This window comes from Sporisorium graminicola, chromosome SGRAM_3, assembly GCF_005498985.1.
Source record: "Sporisorium graminicola strain CBS 10092 chromosome SGRAM_3, whole genome shotgun sequence".
In the NCBI taxonomy this organism is placed as follows: domain Eukaryota; kingdom Fungi; phylum Basidiomycota; class Ustilaginomycetes; order Ustilaginales; family Ustilaginaceae; genus Sporisorium; species Sporisorium graminicola.
In genome coordinates this window covers 243,188-259,136 of record NC_043733.1, presented here as the reverse complement: position 1 = coordinate 259,136, position 15,949 = coordinate 243,188, and the positions used below count along the sequence as shown (strand labels likewise).

The 15,949-nt window shown below is 59.3% G+C and overlaps 3 protein-coding genes across 3 annotated transcripts; all 3 read right to left on the bottom strand.

Annotated features, from left to right (window-relative positions):
- Positions 1-335: 335 nt before the first annotated feature.
- Positions 336-5,408, bottom strand: EX895_004317 (uncharacterized protein; the record flags this gene model as incomplete). Its single annotated transcript, XM_029884912.1, has 1 exon — positions 336-5,408. The coding sequence occupies one exon, from the start codon at positions 5,406-5,408 to the stop codon at positions 336-338; it is 5,073 nt and encodes a 1,690-aa protein (XP_029738662.1).
- A 1,850-nt stretch (positions 5,409-7,258) lies between these two features.
- On the bottom strand, positions 7,259-12,199 carry EX895_004316 (uncharacterized protein; the record flags this gene model as incomplete). The annotated part of the gene is made up of 1 exon (XM_029884911.1): positions 7,259-12,199. The coding sequence occupies one exon, from the start codon at positions 12,197-12,199 to the stop codon at positions 7,259-7,261; it is 4,941 nt and encodes a 1,646-aa protein (XP_029738661.1).
- Positions 12,200-14,140: 1,941 nt separating this feature from the next.
- EX895_004315 (uncharacterized protein) lies at positions 14,141-15,835 on the bottom strand (the record flags this gene model as incomplete). The annotated part of the gene is made up of 3 exons (XM_029884910.1): positions 14,141-15,253; positions 15,360-15,510; positions 15,663-15,835. 3 exons carry the CDS (start codon positions 15,833-15,835, stop codon positions 14,141-14,143), a joined length of 1,437 nt encoding a protein of 478 aa, XP_029738660.1.
- Positions 15,836-15,949: the final 114 nt, after the last annotated feature.

The following is a 15,949-nucleotide window of genomic DNA, read 5'->3' as shown; positions in this document are numbered from 1 at the left end:
CGTGAGAACGATGCAGAAGCACGTGTGTGACGTCAAGGTAGATAGATCTGCACAGCCAAGCTGAGGGGCTCTTTGTGCGCAACGTCAGCAAGCGAACCCGCCTCCTCTTCAGCCAGCTCCACTCGCACACCCACTCACTCACTCACTCCCTGATAACTTACACAGCTACCGTCCCCCTCGCCAAACAAGAGTGCTAAAATCAAAATGCATTTGCGCAGAAACAATAACCATGAACACAAAACACAAACCAAAAAACAGAACAACCTTCACCGGAACCAACCATGAAGCGACAGAAACCCGCACCCTTCCCCCCTTCTCTTCTTCTCTGGTGCTCCTCAAAGCGAAAACACCGGGCCGACGCCTCCGACACTCCTTGAGAAATCGAGCATCCACACCGCAGTCGCCTTGGGCTGTGCTACCGCCGACTTACGCACGTACCTCCTCACCGCCTGCGCCTGCGCCGGTGCCTGCTGCTTGCTACCCATCCCGCTTTCAATGTCGAACCGCAGACTCCTCGCGTCCACCGCAGACTCCTCGTCGTCGTCATCGTCCTCCTCCTCTCTGACCCTCTGCGCATTCGCCCAGACACTCGCACTCCCACCCTCCTCCATGTCCTCGGCGGCATTGCACATCTTGGCCGCAGCGACGGCAGCCGCCGTGGCGGCCCCGCCCTGGTTGGTCAGGTAGCCACTCAGCCCGGAAAACGCGCCCGTGAGGTGCTGCAGACTCATCCTGCTGAGCGCGCGCGAGCCGATCGACGCGACCAGACTCGACGCCGACGACGCACTCGCTTCGTGGCCGTACCCCGCCGCTGCTGCTCCACCGCTGTACTGCTGCGGCTGCTGCTGAGCAAAGTGCGGCTGCGGTGAGGTCGAATCAAAGCTCTCGCGCAAATACGCCGACCTCGCCACCGGTGGTCTCCTCGCACCCCCGCCAAACACACTAGCACTGCGCATCGTCGTAGCCGCCCCACCCACCGGCTTGCCCTCTTTGTTCAGCCGTGCCGTCGGCAAGAGCGTGCCGTTGGGCTGCAGCGTGATCGGCGGCAAGTCCAGCGCCTCATCCGAGCTGCTGAGCGCGGGCAGAAGACGGTCCTCGCTGAAAATGCCGAAAAAGTCCTCGACCGTGTGTTGCTCCGGCATGCAGCCTGGCGTTTTGGCGGAGCGCGACTTCCCCCACTCGAAGCTCCACTCGCGGTGAAACTCGGGTCGTGGCGAGGGTGGGGCCATGGTCGCTGCTGTGATAGTGCCGGTAGTTTCGTCACCCAGTCGCGCTGTCGCGTGCTGGGGTGGTGTCGAGGGCGCGGCGTGGCTGTCACCGGAACTGGAGCAGCAAGAGGCGTTGGTGCTGTGTTCGCCTTCACCCGAAACGCTGCGATGGACGCCACCGAGCGCCGCCGCCGGCTGCTCCTCTGTCGAACGATAAAGGTCCGGCGTAGGCGGCGCATTCTCCGCATCCTGATACTGCGCACCAAAGCTCGCCTCGCTCTCGTCGAAGCTCGGCCGGACAACCTCAAACTCGCCCGCCTCCACGTCCACCCACGCCGGACTCGCACCCTCGGTCCCGACCGCAGCGCTCAACGTACCATGGCTGCCCTCCAGGCTCTCCGACACCTCAGACACCTCCTCGATCTCGTCTAGCGTCTGCAAACTGCCCATCCCGAGCCCGACCAGCTCGCTTTCCGAAGACGACGGCAGCTTGGTCGAGAACGAGTCCGACGCATCCGAGTCGACGTCCGTGTGCGCCGTGTCGTCGGTCATCATGGTCATGGACAGCGAGGCGCTGCTCTGCGACTGGCCGAAGCTGCCCATGCTCGAGTCGTAGGCAAACACGTGGCGTTTGTTCTTGCCGAGCATGCCGCTCGAACGGCGCACCGAGGAGCTGAAAGACTCGGAGGTCGACATGTCGCGGCTGACGTCGGGCGACGCGAAGCTCTGCTCCTCTGCAGCGGCGACATCAGTAGCAGGCGTGGCCTCCTCGTCGTTTTGCGCACCTGGCTGCGGCTGTTGCGGCTGTTGAGGCTGATCCTGCTCCTGCTGTGTAGACCCGCGCTGCAACCTCACCACTTCCTCCTTGGCCTGCAAGTGCTGCTTACGCTCATGCTCCAGACTACCGGCCAAGTTGAAGATCTGCTGTCGCATACTCGCAAGCAGCTTGGTGATCTGCGGCGGCGCCTCCTCGCTGCCAATACTCGGCGAAAGACCGGCACTCGCACCCAAACTCGGGCTGACAGCTCCCAGATTCGGGCTCTTGAGCGCAGCCGCTAGGTCCAGCTGAGGCATCTCGAGCGCAGCAAGCACACCCAGCTCGTCGGCAGGCACATCCGCTCCGCTTTGTTCCAGCGCATCCGTAAGCTGCTTCACACGCAGACGCGCGGCAGCGCGCAGCTTGCGGTTGTCGTCCGACTTGGCCTTTTCAGTGCGCAGCAGTTTCTCCAAATCTTGGCATCGCGAGCGCCAGCCCTCGATGTCGTCTTGCAGCACCTCGCGCTCAGCCTGCAGATCCTCTTCTGTCTCTTTCGCCTGTTCGAGCTCTGCGCGCATCGACACGAGTGCATCCTCGGCCTGACGCGCTGCAGTCTCCGCCCGCTGTGCCCGGTCAAAGAGATGCTCCTCCTTGTCCAAATTCCACTGCTCCAGCTCGGCTTTCTCTCTTGCACTGCGCTCGGCCTCGTTGGCCAGCTCGCGCTCGAGCATCTCGACCTGCTTCTTGGTCGACTCCAACAGCGCAGCATCAAGGTTCGCCTTGGCTTTGAGCTCGTCGTGTACGGCAAGCGGCACACCGCCGAGACTCACGATGGAATCCGACGCAGAGTGAGGTGAGGACATCTCGGGCACAGAAGCGGTAGATGGCTTGTAGATGATGGAGGATCGTCGGGCGGCTCGGCTCGAGGTGGCGGAGCTGCTGAACGGAGCGAACTCGCTGTCGCGGGACGACGAGCCGGACATGGATACTCCTGGCAGAGAACCCATGATGAGGCTGCGACGGCGCTGTGCTGGTGTCGTGGTGGTGGGGGTGGCAGTGGCAGTGGTGCCGACGGTCGCAGCTGCCGAGGTGGCCGCGTTGGAGGCGGATGCAGATTCCATGATGGAAGCGAGATTTGCTTGGCTGCCGAGGCGAAGCGTGCGCATACCTTGGCGAGACGACGATGAGGCGCTTCCCGAAGACATGGCAGTCGAGTCGGCCGTCGAAGGAGTGGCAGCAGCAGGAGGCGCAATGACCGAGTTGCGGTGAGCACGGAGGATCTGCTCCTGAAGCTCTTCGAGCTGTCGCTGTTCCTGGCTGGCCACCTCTTGAGCGGACAGATCGTGATTCACAGGGCTTGCTGCGTCCTGCGTCTCTTCAGCTTCGTTGGCATCGCTGAACGATCCGTTTTGCTCCGCCTCTTCAGACACGACGGAAAGAGAAGCCAAGTCCGGACAGGTAGTGCTGCGGCTAGGCAGGGTGCCCATCGCCTCCGACGTGTCATGCTGCTCGAGCACCTGGCTCTCGTCATCATCCGTGACTTCCGGAAGCGCAGCCATAGTCGCTCTGGGTGTGGCCTCATCCGCAATCGAGGAAGGAGCAAGCAGTGGCGAAGTGGGGAAGTTGGGCATCGACGGGCTGCTGACAAGACCGCTGCGCTGCGAAGGTGTGAGGTACAGGCTAGGCGGTCGCGACTTGAGCTTGAGCGGCTTGGGCGCCAAGCTGGCGCGTCGATTGCGTTTGACCGTCTCGTCCTCGACTTCCTTCCGCTGTTTGTGAAGCTCCTGCTCGACGCTTGTGCGGCCATCGACGGGCATGTCGAGGCTGGGACGCTCGCGGCTGGGCGAGGTGGCGTCGTCCTCCTCCTCTTCCTCCATCAAAGTGCCAAGTCCCTCGGGTTGCGGCGACTCGGGTCGTAGGACCATAGACTCTGGTCGACCCGGGCTGGAGAGGTACGCGCTGGGCAGTGCCGGAGATGCGAATCCAGCGTTCAGAAGCGAAGAAGGTGAGGGGGGCACGAGACTGCGACCCCAGCTCTCACGACGAGTCGAGGTAGACGCAGCAGGAGCCGAGGCAGGAACCGCAGCAGAGGCCATCGTGGGGCCGTCGAATGCTTGCGAGTTCCAGCTGGCTCTTCGCTCGTTGAGCTCGTTCTGATGGATTTCGTCGAGGTTGGGGATCTGAATGCTTTCGCTACGCGTGTGGCCGGAAAGACGACGAGAGGCACGCGACGCTGCGACGATAACGGAGGATGGACGATCGGACGTGCTAGCGCGTGTTGTCGACGTACGGCCTTCGAGCTTTTCGAGGGCAGTGAGACGTCCCTCGCTGCTCTCTTCGGCTTCGCTCGCAGCGTCGGCGATCGCTTTCCTCCAGTCCCACTGTTGGCCGCTTGCCCGGCTGCTGTTCCTGACATTGTTGGGGGCGCTGTTGATGTTAGTAGCAGGATCCGATGATCCAAAAAGTAGACTAGCTGACGGGAGGTTTGACATGCGCGAGCTGCGACGCTTAGACGAGCCAACAGAGTGCAACGGTGTAGACGCGCTGGCCATGTCGAGACCGAGACCGGTGCCGAGACCTCCCATGATTTCCATACTTTCGCGTTTAGTGGAGACGCTGGGAGTGCGAGCGTGTCGACTGAGACGCCTGGAATGACGCGAATTGGGAGCAGAGGGCGAGGGCGAGGCGGTGGCAGCAACGTTTTGCTGCGAGGCAGGTCGGTCGAACAGCGCCGGAGAGATAGGAGCGACGTTGCTGAAGCGCTTGGCAGAGGCGGTAGAGTCCGGTCGCAGATTCGAGCTAGAAACTGACCCGCCAAACAGGGCAGAAGAGTCGAGGAACTGCTGCGATGTGCGCTGGATGTTGTTGACAACTGGAGGGGTTTCCTGCTCGGCACGGTGCTCGATGGCGAGGACGATGGGCTCCTCCTTCTTGGCGCCGAGCATCGAGATGCTGACAGGACGCGAGTGGGAAAAGTTGCGCGAGTGAGATCGCGAGTGGGTTCGAACGTGACCAGCACTGGGAGCTACGATGGAAGCAGGGCGGCCGAGCATTGGTGCCGACGCCGGAGCGGGGCTGGAGGCGATGGCCTGTGCCTGCGACCACAAGGCATTAGGCGTAATGGAGATGGAGCCGGCACGCGAGTGACCTCGTGCATGGCCGGAACGCGATGGTGTGCGTGTGTGCGAAGCTGCTGAAGTTGCTGTGGTTGGGAAAGACGACGAGGTGGAAGCCTGCGAGACAATTTCGTTGGAGAGTGCCTCTGCAACGGCTGTTGATGAAGGCGCGTCGACAGATCGTACGCCTGAACCAGATCGCGAGTGCGACGAAGAGCTGGAAGAACGCTTTTGTGCCATGAGTGCTTGTTTTGCGCGGTAGCTCTTGAGCTTCTTCTTAGCGGAGAGTATCTGCTCTCCGCGATCGCGGGATGATTCGGAGGCCATTATAGCTGGCGGAAATGAAGATGGCGAACCGACAATAAAGTCGATGCTAGGGTTGCGAGTGCTTCGTCGTCGTGTGATCGAGTTGGGCATGGAAGAAGGGTGAAGAGAGCGACTTGGAGAGAGCAGTGAGGACGGTCTCTAGAGTCGTAAGTTGGGGAAATGGAGTGTCGAAGCTGCCAGCAGCTGAGGGAATGTAGGATTGAATGAAGGCCTCTACTTTGACCAGCAAAGAACGGAGAGGGCGAGGGAGAGGGCAAGCGCTTGAACCTCACAGAGGTGCCTGCTACGTGAATGATATGAAAGGCGGTGGGGATCTTTCGCCGGTGGATCGCCGGGGAGGAATGAAGTCCGGCGTGCGTGAATGGTTTTCGATGTTTACACTGTAGTCGAGATACGACGCAGGGTTGGTGGGTGTGCGAGGAGTGCAAAGAGAGACGTGGGAGAACTGAACCAAAACGAAAATGCAAAGAGGAGAGAGGGAAAAGAGATGCAGAACGAGGCGGGTGATGCGATGGGTTGCCGTCGTCGTCTCTATGGAGACACGTCAAAGGGGGGAAAGGAGATGGATGGAGTGGACAAAGGAAAGCGAAGCAGAACACGGCAAAAAGAAGAGTCAAAGACGATGAGGAAAAGGTGAGAGAGTCCGAGAGAAAGCGAAGGGTAGCGAGCGAGAGACTGGGATGGCGGAGAAAAGAGAGAGGAAAGCATTCCGACACGCACGCGCTCCTTCTTGACACCGTGGAACAGGCATGCAGAATTCACAATCGCAGCGCCCGCAAGCAAGCAAGCAGAAGCTGCAGCTGCAGCCGCCCTTTTGGTGTGTACCACTCACTGCCCACTTGCTCAGGCATCACATACTCAAGCCGTCCGAGCCTTCGCTCTGCAAGACATCGCCCGCTGAGAACACCTTCTTTCGTTTGAGTTCATGTGCGCTATCCGAAGCCGAAGATCGTTGCCAGAGGCGAGTAGGGGTGAGAGCAGAGCTTCAGGTGGACCAACCTAGGGTCCGGCGAGAACCAAGACCCTCCAGCGAAATTAAGCACTTTACCAGTCATGCGCACCCACACAGCTGCACCTCCAAGTCAGGTCTCCTTACTTCGAATAGAAACCAGAAATGCCAGGCAACCTCAGTACACTTCATTTTGTATTCAAGAAGTCGAAGCAATTGAAATTGCTGCGTACATTTTTACTCGAAAGTTGCCGGCGTGGGAAAAAAGGGATGGCAAAGAGGAACAGGGCGCACAGCCAGCAGAACGGGCGTCAAGATAAAGAAGCGCAGAACACTGCAACACGCGAGCCTCGATTAACGCGAGTCGCGCCCGGCACGACGAGTCGAAATTCTGAGACCAACTTCCAGGAAAGAACTCTTCTTTATTTTCTTCTCATTGATCATCATCATGCTTCGACGGATCCAAGGTTGCTCGATTCCCCTCTTGCCGCTGCGACTATTTCGGTCGGTTACGAACGCGTATCAGCTCGTGTACCTCAGGCTCTCGCCACAGTGATGCTGTGTAACAATCGAAAGAAAGCTTGGTGATATTAGTTTGGATGCAAGCGACAGGAGCAACCTACAGCCCGTTGCTGCGTGCTGCGTGCTGCCTGATGCAAGAAGCCACCGCCGCCTGCCCGCTTCGTGTCAGTTACGGCTGGCTGACTTTCAATCGGTTCCTCGCGGTACTCATTGTCGCTCTTTCCCCTCTTCTTCTTCCTGTGTACCTTGTTTGTTCCTGCTTGTTTGCTTGCTCAATTGCAATACGATCTCCTTGTCACACACAAACGGCTTCGTTGAGTATCCAGACTCATTGAAGTAATTAAATGTAAAGTACATGAAGCAAACAGCAAAGCTGAATTTAGGCAGCAATAGCGTGCCTCGCAGCAACACCAACGATCGTCGACGGCGTCGCTGAACCGCTCCCGTTCGACGACCTCCTCGCCGGGGCCTCCACCATCTCAATCCCCAACCCTCTAGCTTGACCCCCGCTGTTGAGCTCCGCCATCGGTTCGAACTCGAGCTGGACGCTCTTGGGACTCGGATGCGTGTTGGCATCGTGCATCATCTGCTCGCGCGTCAGCCTGCGCAGGTCGCGGCTGTTGTACCCGACCGACCGCGATCGCCTTAGCACTGCCCCTTGCTTGGCCGAGTCGAGCGGTGACGCCGAAGCCAGCTTCGGCATCGTCCTCGACGCAGACAGATCGGTCCCGACACCGTACTCGGCGGAGAAGAGCGAAGCGATGTGCGGGCTCGCCTTGGACGCGCTGTCGGTACGACCTCGCAGGCTCGAGTCGCGCCGAGGTGTGTCGACCCGTTGAGCATTGGCGAGTGCGAAGTGACGGCGTTCTCGCCATTGTTGGCCGCCGGGCGATTGTTGCAGACCTGCGCGGCTCAGTAGCGTGCCGTCGTCCGACAGTTGCTCCTTCATCCGCTGCGGGGGCACGGGGAATTCAAAGTCGACCGCAAGCGACGAGGCGATGCTGTACGAAGTGTCCGGTCGCACCTCGGCACTGCCCTTGGAATGGGACGATGCATCACCGGCACCTCCATCGACAGCAGCAGGCTCGTTGACGGGCGCATCTAGCGCAGTGTGAAACGACGTAGTACTGCCGGCATTCGAATCCTTGCGCATCGCATAGGCTGGCGTGACCGACAGGCGTCCGGGCGAGTGCGTTGAGGCTCGCCTCGTAGGCACAGCAGGAGCCTGCAATCCGGCACCCGTTGCGCGCTCCACTTTGACCTGGGGCATCGTTTCCCGAGCTTCCAGTCCAGCCAGGGCTAGCCTTGCCGCCAGCAGCGGATCGCTCTGCTTCTTGAGCGCATACTTTTGCTGCAGCTGCGTTTGGCGTCGCGCTTCCTTCTCTGCCAGTCGCTTCTCCCTTTCGAGCAGCTCCAGCCGTTTGGCCCGAGCCGCCTCTTCCGACGTAGCGTATGATCGCTGCTTCGAGTGCTTCTTGCTGTCACTGTCCGCGTCGGTGTCCACAGGCGCTGCTGCTGCCGGCTGCGTGGCTGTCTTGGGCGCACCGAGCACGGGAGCAGATGGTACAGCAGGCACCAGCGTCGGGTTGATATAGTCGACAGCACTCGGCTTCTTCTTGGATGAAAGCGAGACGGAGCGTCGAAGCGGACGCACTGCAGCGGGTCTGAGCGATTCTCGTTCAGTGGTTCCGACATACTCGCGCTCCACCATGACCGCTTCGCCAAAGCTGCGGGTCTCGCTCACATTGCGACGGACACGCTTCGAAGGCGCGCGACCCAGGCGGATCGCCTCTTCCGTCATCAGACGCGAAGGTGAGGCAACAGTAACAGCAGCAGCAGGGGCAACAGCAGCAGCAACATGAGTCACTCGTTGAGCACCGGCCTGCTCCAAGCCTTCAAACGCTCGACGGTCGTGGAACGCTGAGAGTCGTTGCGGCGCGGGCGGCGCCAAGACGGGTACGTCGTCACTCGCCTTCTGCGTAGCTTGCATAGCAGGAGAAAGCCCCTCGTTCACCGTGCCGATGGAAGCTGGATCTACTTGATCAGGAATGTCGCGGATCTCGACGTCAGCAGACTGACCCTGTGCTTCCGACAGCTGTTGCAGCCTACGATCAAGCTGATTGTTAAGCCTCCTTTGACGCTGTGCCTCTTGGTCCTCGCCTGCATCTGCCCCCTTCTGAGCCTTGCTGCGCAACGTGTTGCTGCGAGACAGCGTAGGCGCCTCGGCCATCGGCAGGGGTCGATCCGCACCACCGCCTCCGACCCAGTCCTTGACCCTTCCTTTGCCGAGCGCCACCACCTCGGTGCGCCTAGCTTGACCTACTTCGGCCTCGAGAGCGCTCAAAGCGTCCTCGGACAGCCGGCTCTCGCTCCAGTGGCCACTGCTTCGCGCCGTGAGACGTGAGGCGGTGCTCGATCGACGTGCCTGCTGGATTGTCGTTTGGCTGTGTACCGAGCCCACGGATCCATCACGTCGATGCTGGCGGCTTCGGAACGAGTGTTGCGACGCAGAGGGGCTCTTGGCGCGAAGCGGGCCCACGGAATCCACATTGCGGTCCGAATTTTCGACCACAGACAAGCCATAGGGGATCGGCGGGGCTGCCACATTACGAACAGCACGGACGGTGCTGGCATTCGACGACGGAATCGAGGCAATCTCGTGCTTGGTGTCCGAACGCGTGGTGGATTGCGAGCTGGATCGCTCAGCATCGCCTTGGGACGTAGCGTCTGCTTTTTCGGCATGATCTGCCATCGTCTCGGCCACATCCGCCTTGTCATCCACCACATTTGCATCCTTTGTGGCACCAGCAAGAGGGCGAAAGAAGAGATCGTTACCGTTGTGTCCGTCGCGGCTCTCATCGGAAGCTTCGGTGTCGACGACAAGCTTTCGCAGCTTGAGAAGCGGGGTATCAGCCTCGCTGGCACTGATCAGAGACCAGGGTCGGTCAAGAGACATCGACGTGTCAGTCACGCTGTGCATGCCCGAGGATAATCGCTTTGCGGCGTGTGTGGATTTGTGCTGCTGCTGAGGTGGGTGCGACGGCGTCGACACAGGCTGCTCTGTCGCAACTTGAGGCGATGCCTCGCGAGATGGTGTGCTGGGACGGATGTCGATGCTCGGGATGGACGTGTCGGCGCCTTGTGCATTGGCGTTCGAGGCGCCAGTCAGACCAAGGCTGTTGAGCTGACTTGACCCGCTGTGATCGCGCTGCATGCCAGCATCACGCGAAGCCGACGAGCTGCTACCGCGCCTTGCCCCAGCGCCCGTCAGCGTGTCGAACAGAGCCTCAGGCGAAGAGGCTGGACTGCCGCCGAGCGGTGAGCCCGTGTGGCGATCCACATCGAGTGCTCGGAATGTCCTGCCATACACGGGCGTGCTGGAGCTGCTATCGATCTCGTCCTGCTTGATCTCCGGCGGCGGCTTGCGCCTGACCATGCTCTTGGAACGGACGATCTTGACGGGCGACTCGGCGGGCTTGGGTCGGAAGGGGCTGTCGATGCTGGCTCGAGATCTCGCCCGAGTCTCGGCAGAGGCGCCATCGACGATGGGGTCCGAGATCTTTTGCTTCCAGCTCTCGATTTCAGGCGTCGTGGGGCGCTTGGACCCCTGGTCAGTGGCATTGCGTCCGATCTTGAGCCGAGCACGCAGAGACGGCTTGCGAGAATGGTTTGACGTGAGCTCTGTCTGACTTGCGCGGTTTTCGGCAGCGCCAGGGTATCGCTGAGCGAGGTCCGCAGCTGAAGACGGCAGAGGTGGTGAAGAGGCGAAGAGGTCTGTCCGAGACCCGCTGCCAAAGAAGGACCCAATCATCGAGAGGCTCTTGCTGCTCTTTCTGTGGCCCAAGGTCTGGCTAAGACTGCGACCGGGACGGCTGGGACGGCGTTGAGGTGCTGGCATAGCGGAAGTGTCAACAGATTCTTGCAAAACCGAGATGGGGATCGGGTTCGAGATGGGCAGGGAAGTCAAAGGCAGAGAGTGGCTGGTCGAGTGCTTTGTCTGCCTGGGTCGCAACGCGTTTGTTGCTGCTGACAATTGAAGAGGCGAGTCATTGGAGAGCGAAGCTCGAGCTGGGAACGTGAACGACGAAACCTTGCTGATCTCGCTGTCGACTGTGTTGGGTTGTGTTGGCGACGCCAGCTTGGTATCGGGAGCCTTTGGTGGCGAGACGGATCGAGGGGAGACCGGCCTGCTGGGACCGGAGGCGCCGCGCGAAGCCTTTGTTGCGACGGGTGGTTGTTGCCAGCCAGCAGTGATGACGGCGAGCGGGGGTGAGTCGACATTGACCGTGCGACTGGCATCTTGGAGTACAGGGACGGGATCAGCAACCAGATCTGGTTTGTTGAGAACATTGTGTGGGTTCGAGATGGACTTTCTGCGACCAAAGAAGCGAGCCAATCGGCCTGGATTGGTTGTAGAATTTGCGGCCGCAGAGGTCGAGACGCTTTCAGATCTGGAGACTGCTGCTGCGAAAGGCACTGGAGCAGGAGAGGGCTCGAGAGGTGGCGTTGGGACCGGTGCAGCCTTTTCGTTGTGTGAAGCAGACGAATTTGCCGTGCCGGTGCCACGACGCAGGCTAGATCTTCGAAAGATGGCGCTGCCCATAGTAGATCTGTCTCTAAGCGTGCTGCTTGTGCCTGTAGATGAAGCAGCAGGTGGGAAAGGAGACCTTGCCTTGATGCTACTTGTCCTGAACAGAGGCGCTTGTTCGGATGCTTTTCTCGCTGAAGCAGACCGCGAAAGCTGAGGGGCCGTTGACGTCGATGCTGGTGGCGGCGGTGGGTTGATCTGGAGTACAGAAGATGGCCTCGGCGGAACAGAAGAAGTAGGTGGTCCGAAAAGTCTATCGTATCGATTGAGTGTGGATGTGGTGGTCGAAGAAGGAGCAGCGTCCGGTGAGGACGTGGATGGCGGTATAGATGAAGGCGCAGGAGAATGAGCAGTCAGGGATGTTTTCGCTGACGACGCAGCTGCTGCCAGGTTGGGGGTATGCGTTGGTGCATGCCCGATGCTATGATCGTCTGTGGAAGAGTAGCGGGAAGTCCTGCTGCTGGTGGAGCGCGGTTGCGTGTGATGCGCGGGGTAAAGCAGATCGCCGTCTGTCTCAAGGGAAGGGCGCGATCTTGCACTGCGGCTAAACAGGGAACGTTCGCGACTTAAGCGAGATGACCGCGGCTGAGACGTCGAAGAAGGAGCGCTTGCTGCTGCTCCATGGTAAGAGGTGGAGGCAGCCGGTGATTGAGTATTGGTAGTTGTGGCGCTGGTGGCAGAAGCACCGGTAGCGTGCGGCGATGACCGCCTGAGCAGATCTGCAAAGTGCATGGTGGAGACACGGGGTAACGACGATGCGAGGTTGGGCGGACGCTTGCTGGTTTCAAGACATTGCTGGACGCCGCTGTGGCGGGGTCTGTATGTGACGCATTCGCTGCATAAATTGATCTTCGAAACAGGCGCTAATGTGCTTGGTCTGTGTGGTCAGCAGGATGACGGTCGTCGGGGTACGAATGGAAGAGAGGAAGGAGAAACGAAACGCGAGTCAAGGCTGAATGTCGGGGCTCGCTTCTTGCACGAAAATGAGTGGAAGTCGCCGGAAGAAGCTGAGCTGCTGAGGAGGAGGAGGAAGAGGCAGACGGCGGCCAGGTTCGAAAGGGAAAGAAAAAAGTATCTGTTCAAGCAGACGCCGAAAAAGGGTCCTACCAAGAAGCGCAATGGTAGAATGCAAGGTCGATGACGATCCACCGTTTCAGCCAGGACAATCCGAAAGACGAGAAAGAGAGAAAGGTAGGTCGAGAGGGTGAGACAAGCCTAGATGGCGACGAGGAGGCAGAAGTGCGGAAATAGGGCCGAAAGAGGAGAGCGCCCAGCATGCAAGCTGCTGCATGGCATGAGCCTGTCACTGCAGTCACAGCGGCGGCGAGTGTGAGAGAGCTTCTGTCTGTCTGCTTGCTGGTACACAGCGTCAATTAACGTCGCAAGGCGGAGAAGAAAGCAAAGAGAAACAAAGCAGCCCAGCTGACTCGCTTAGCAGCAGAGTACAGCGCGACCAAGCGCAATCACAGCACAGCGCAGCATCCTGAGCTCCTCGCAGCAGCACAGAAACAGATGCTGTTCCGCCGTTGTGGAACTGGCGCTTGCTGAGAGCAGCAGAGCAGCAGCGAGGAAAAAGCGAGACGAGCGAAAAGAGACGCGCTCGCTCGCTTGTTGGCGGTGCGGTGCCGTGTGCCTGAAGTGTGTAGGGAAAGAACGCCTGTGTCTCAGAGCCGCCCACGAATCTGTAAGCGGGTGAAGCAAACAAATTGTCATGCACACACACACCCACCCCTTGCCAGCGCTTCTCACCGTCTTGGTATCGGCTCCTCCTGCTTGTTCTCCTTGCCTGTCACACTCTTCCGACAGTCGGACGTCGACCCGAAAAAGTGACGACGAGCACGAACAAGGACATGCTGGTCTCAAGGACCACTCAGCTCGATCGTCGCAAGCGTATCATACGAAACGATCGTCTGAAACAGGGTTGGCCTCTTTGCTACACTCCAAATTCGAAAAAGTAAAAAGAGGGCTAAGTTATGCAAAACCACGACTCTCCCACCTGACTTCATGTTTGTGTGCTGCCTGCCAGTGTGTTTGCCAATTGCACTCCTTCTTCTGGCGCGGGGAAGCAGCGCCCTAGGCTGGGCTTGAAGTACAGTAGCAGCAGCAGGGCTGTTTCAGTCAGGAGGCGTATGATAATTTAAGCCGCATCTGTGTTCACCACCGACCAAAAAGTAAAGAAATGAGAAAAAAGCAAAGCAAAGCCAAAAAAAGAAGGGCGCCATATCGTGCTTCTCTTTCAATGAGCGGAGTGCGAAAAAGTTTCGAGGGGCTGACACCTCGACAAACAAAAGTCTCAATGCTGATTGAGCCCCGCTCATGGCTGGCTCTCCTCCTCTTTCCTCCCTCTTCGTTCCATGTGTGCAGATCATGGTCACGAGGTGAGACTCGACAAGCCGAGGCCTTTGCTCAAGAACATCCACCCGATCAGGCCAGAACATCATCGCCTCTCGTTCCCCGATCTTGTCTCGTCCAGCTGCTCGCACAGTGATCCACATAACCAAAGCGTCGCACACGAATCACAGATCTCTCTGTAAAGGCAAGCGCAAAAGAAACCTAGTATTTATATGAATCCGGACGAGGTTGCGTTACAAAGCCCCCAACAACAGGCCTGTAAGCAGCACTTCTGCCAATAGCTCCGTACAGCTGAAACCTTGCCTAGTGCAGGTTCCATCTTTAAAGAAGCATGCTGGGCATGTCCTCGATGTACTGCTTGAGCTTGACCAGGAACGTCACCGCCTCACGGCCATCCAGCAGACGGTGGTCGTACGTAAGCGCAACCACCATGATGGGGCGGATCTCGACCTTGCCGTTGACCACCCATGCCTTCTCCTTGACCGCGTGCATGCCCAGGATGGCCGAGCCGGGCAAGTTGAGGATGGGCGTGCCGAACAGCGAGCCAAAGACGCCGCCGTTGCTGATGGTGAAAGTGCCGCCGCTCATGTCCTCGAGCGTAAGCTTGTTGTCGCGCGCCTTCTTGCCCAGGTCGGCGATCGCCTGCTCAATCTCGAGCAGCGACATCGACTCGAGGTTCCTCACCACGGGCGTCACCAGTCCCTTGTCGGTCGAAACGGCCACCGAAAGGTCGACAAAGTCGCGGTAGACAATCGTGTCGCCCAGACCCGCTCCCTCGATGCTGGCGTTGGCAGCGGGCACGTCCTTGAGCGCGAGCGCCGACGCCTTGGCAAAAGCAGACATGAAGCCGAGCTTGACGCCCTTCTCCTTGAGGATGCGGTCCTTGTGTCGTGCACGGAATGCCATCAGGTTCGACATATCGATCTCGTTGAACGTGGTGAGCGAGGCCGCTGTGTTCTGCGACTGCTTCAAGCGCTCGGCGATCCTCAGACGCATGCGCGACATCTTGACGCGGTTCTCCTCTCGGCTCGCAGCACCCGATTTTGATGACGACGAAGAGGAGGAGGAGGAGGAGGAGGAGGAGGATTTGGACGAGGAATCGGAGGAAGACGAAGACGACGAGGACTTGGAAGGCGGCGGCGTCGAGCTAGCGGCTGAGGGACGCGACTGAGGGTCGGCCGAGGGCGCCGGCTTCTTGTCGTCGCTCTTCTTCTCGGGCTGCTTCTGCTCCTTGGACTCTTCCTTCTTGGGCTTGTCGTCCTCCTTCTTCTCTTCCTTGGCCTCCTCCTTCTTGTCGCCAGAGCTGGCACCGCCAGCGGGAGCCTCACCGGGTTCAAGCTTAAAGAGGTCCTTGCCGACCTCGACGGTGTCCTCCTCGTTGGCAAACACCTCAACAATGGTGCCGGATTGAGGAGCGTTGACCGAGACGTCGATCTGCACGAGAAAAGACAAGAGGGTTAGACACAATTCTGCTGCTAAACGACGCAGAACGAGAGCGCGTGCAAGGCAAGGCTCTCTCAACGCGCGACGCCAAACTCACCTTGTCGGTCTCGATGGTAGCAACCTCTTCGTCGGCCTTGACAAAGTCGCCAACCTTCTTGTTCCACTGTTTCAAAGTACCCTCGGTGATGGACTCGGCCATCTGAGGCACCTTGACGATCTCCTTGCGGCTCGGCGAGGACGAGAAGTTCCTTTACGTTGTCATCATTCAATGGACAGCAAGGTGCCAGACAGCAAGGCAATGGGAGTCAGTCTTTGTCGTTCCTGTAAACGACGCATGCAAAGCGTCTGCCAAGAAGCAGGAAGCGCATGTGCTGTTGCGATTCGTGCCCGGAGAGCTTACCTCTGAGCAGCAAAGGTGGTGTTCTGAGCACCAAGAGCAAACGTCTTCTGGGCAGCCGAGGTGAGCAGCGATCGTCGAGCAACGGCGGGTGTCACCATGCGGACCGAGCCACTTCGGAGCGCAAGGCTCCTAGCAGCACGAGCGCCAGATTGAGCAAACGAGCGGGCGAGCATTGCAGCGGAGCGCGGCCAATTTGGTCAGGGTTCGTAACGTGGGTAGAACGGGTTCCTCGGGCGTGGGCGGAGGATATCTCTGTAAAGTGATTGTTGTCGATGTCAGCTCGATGA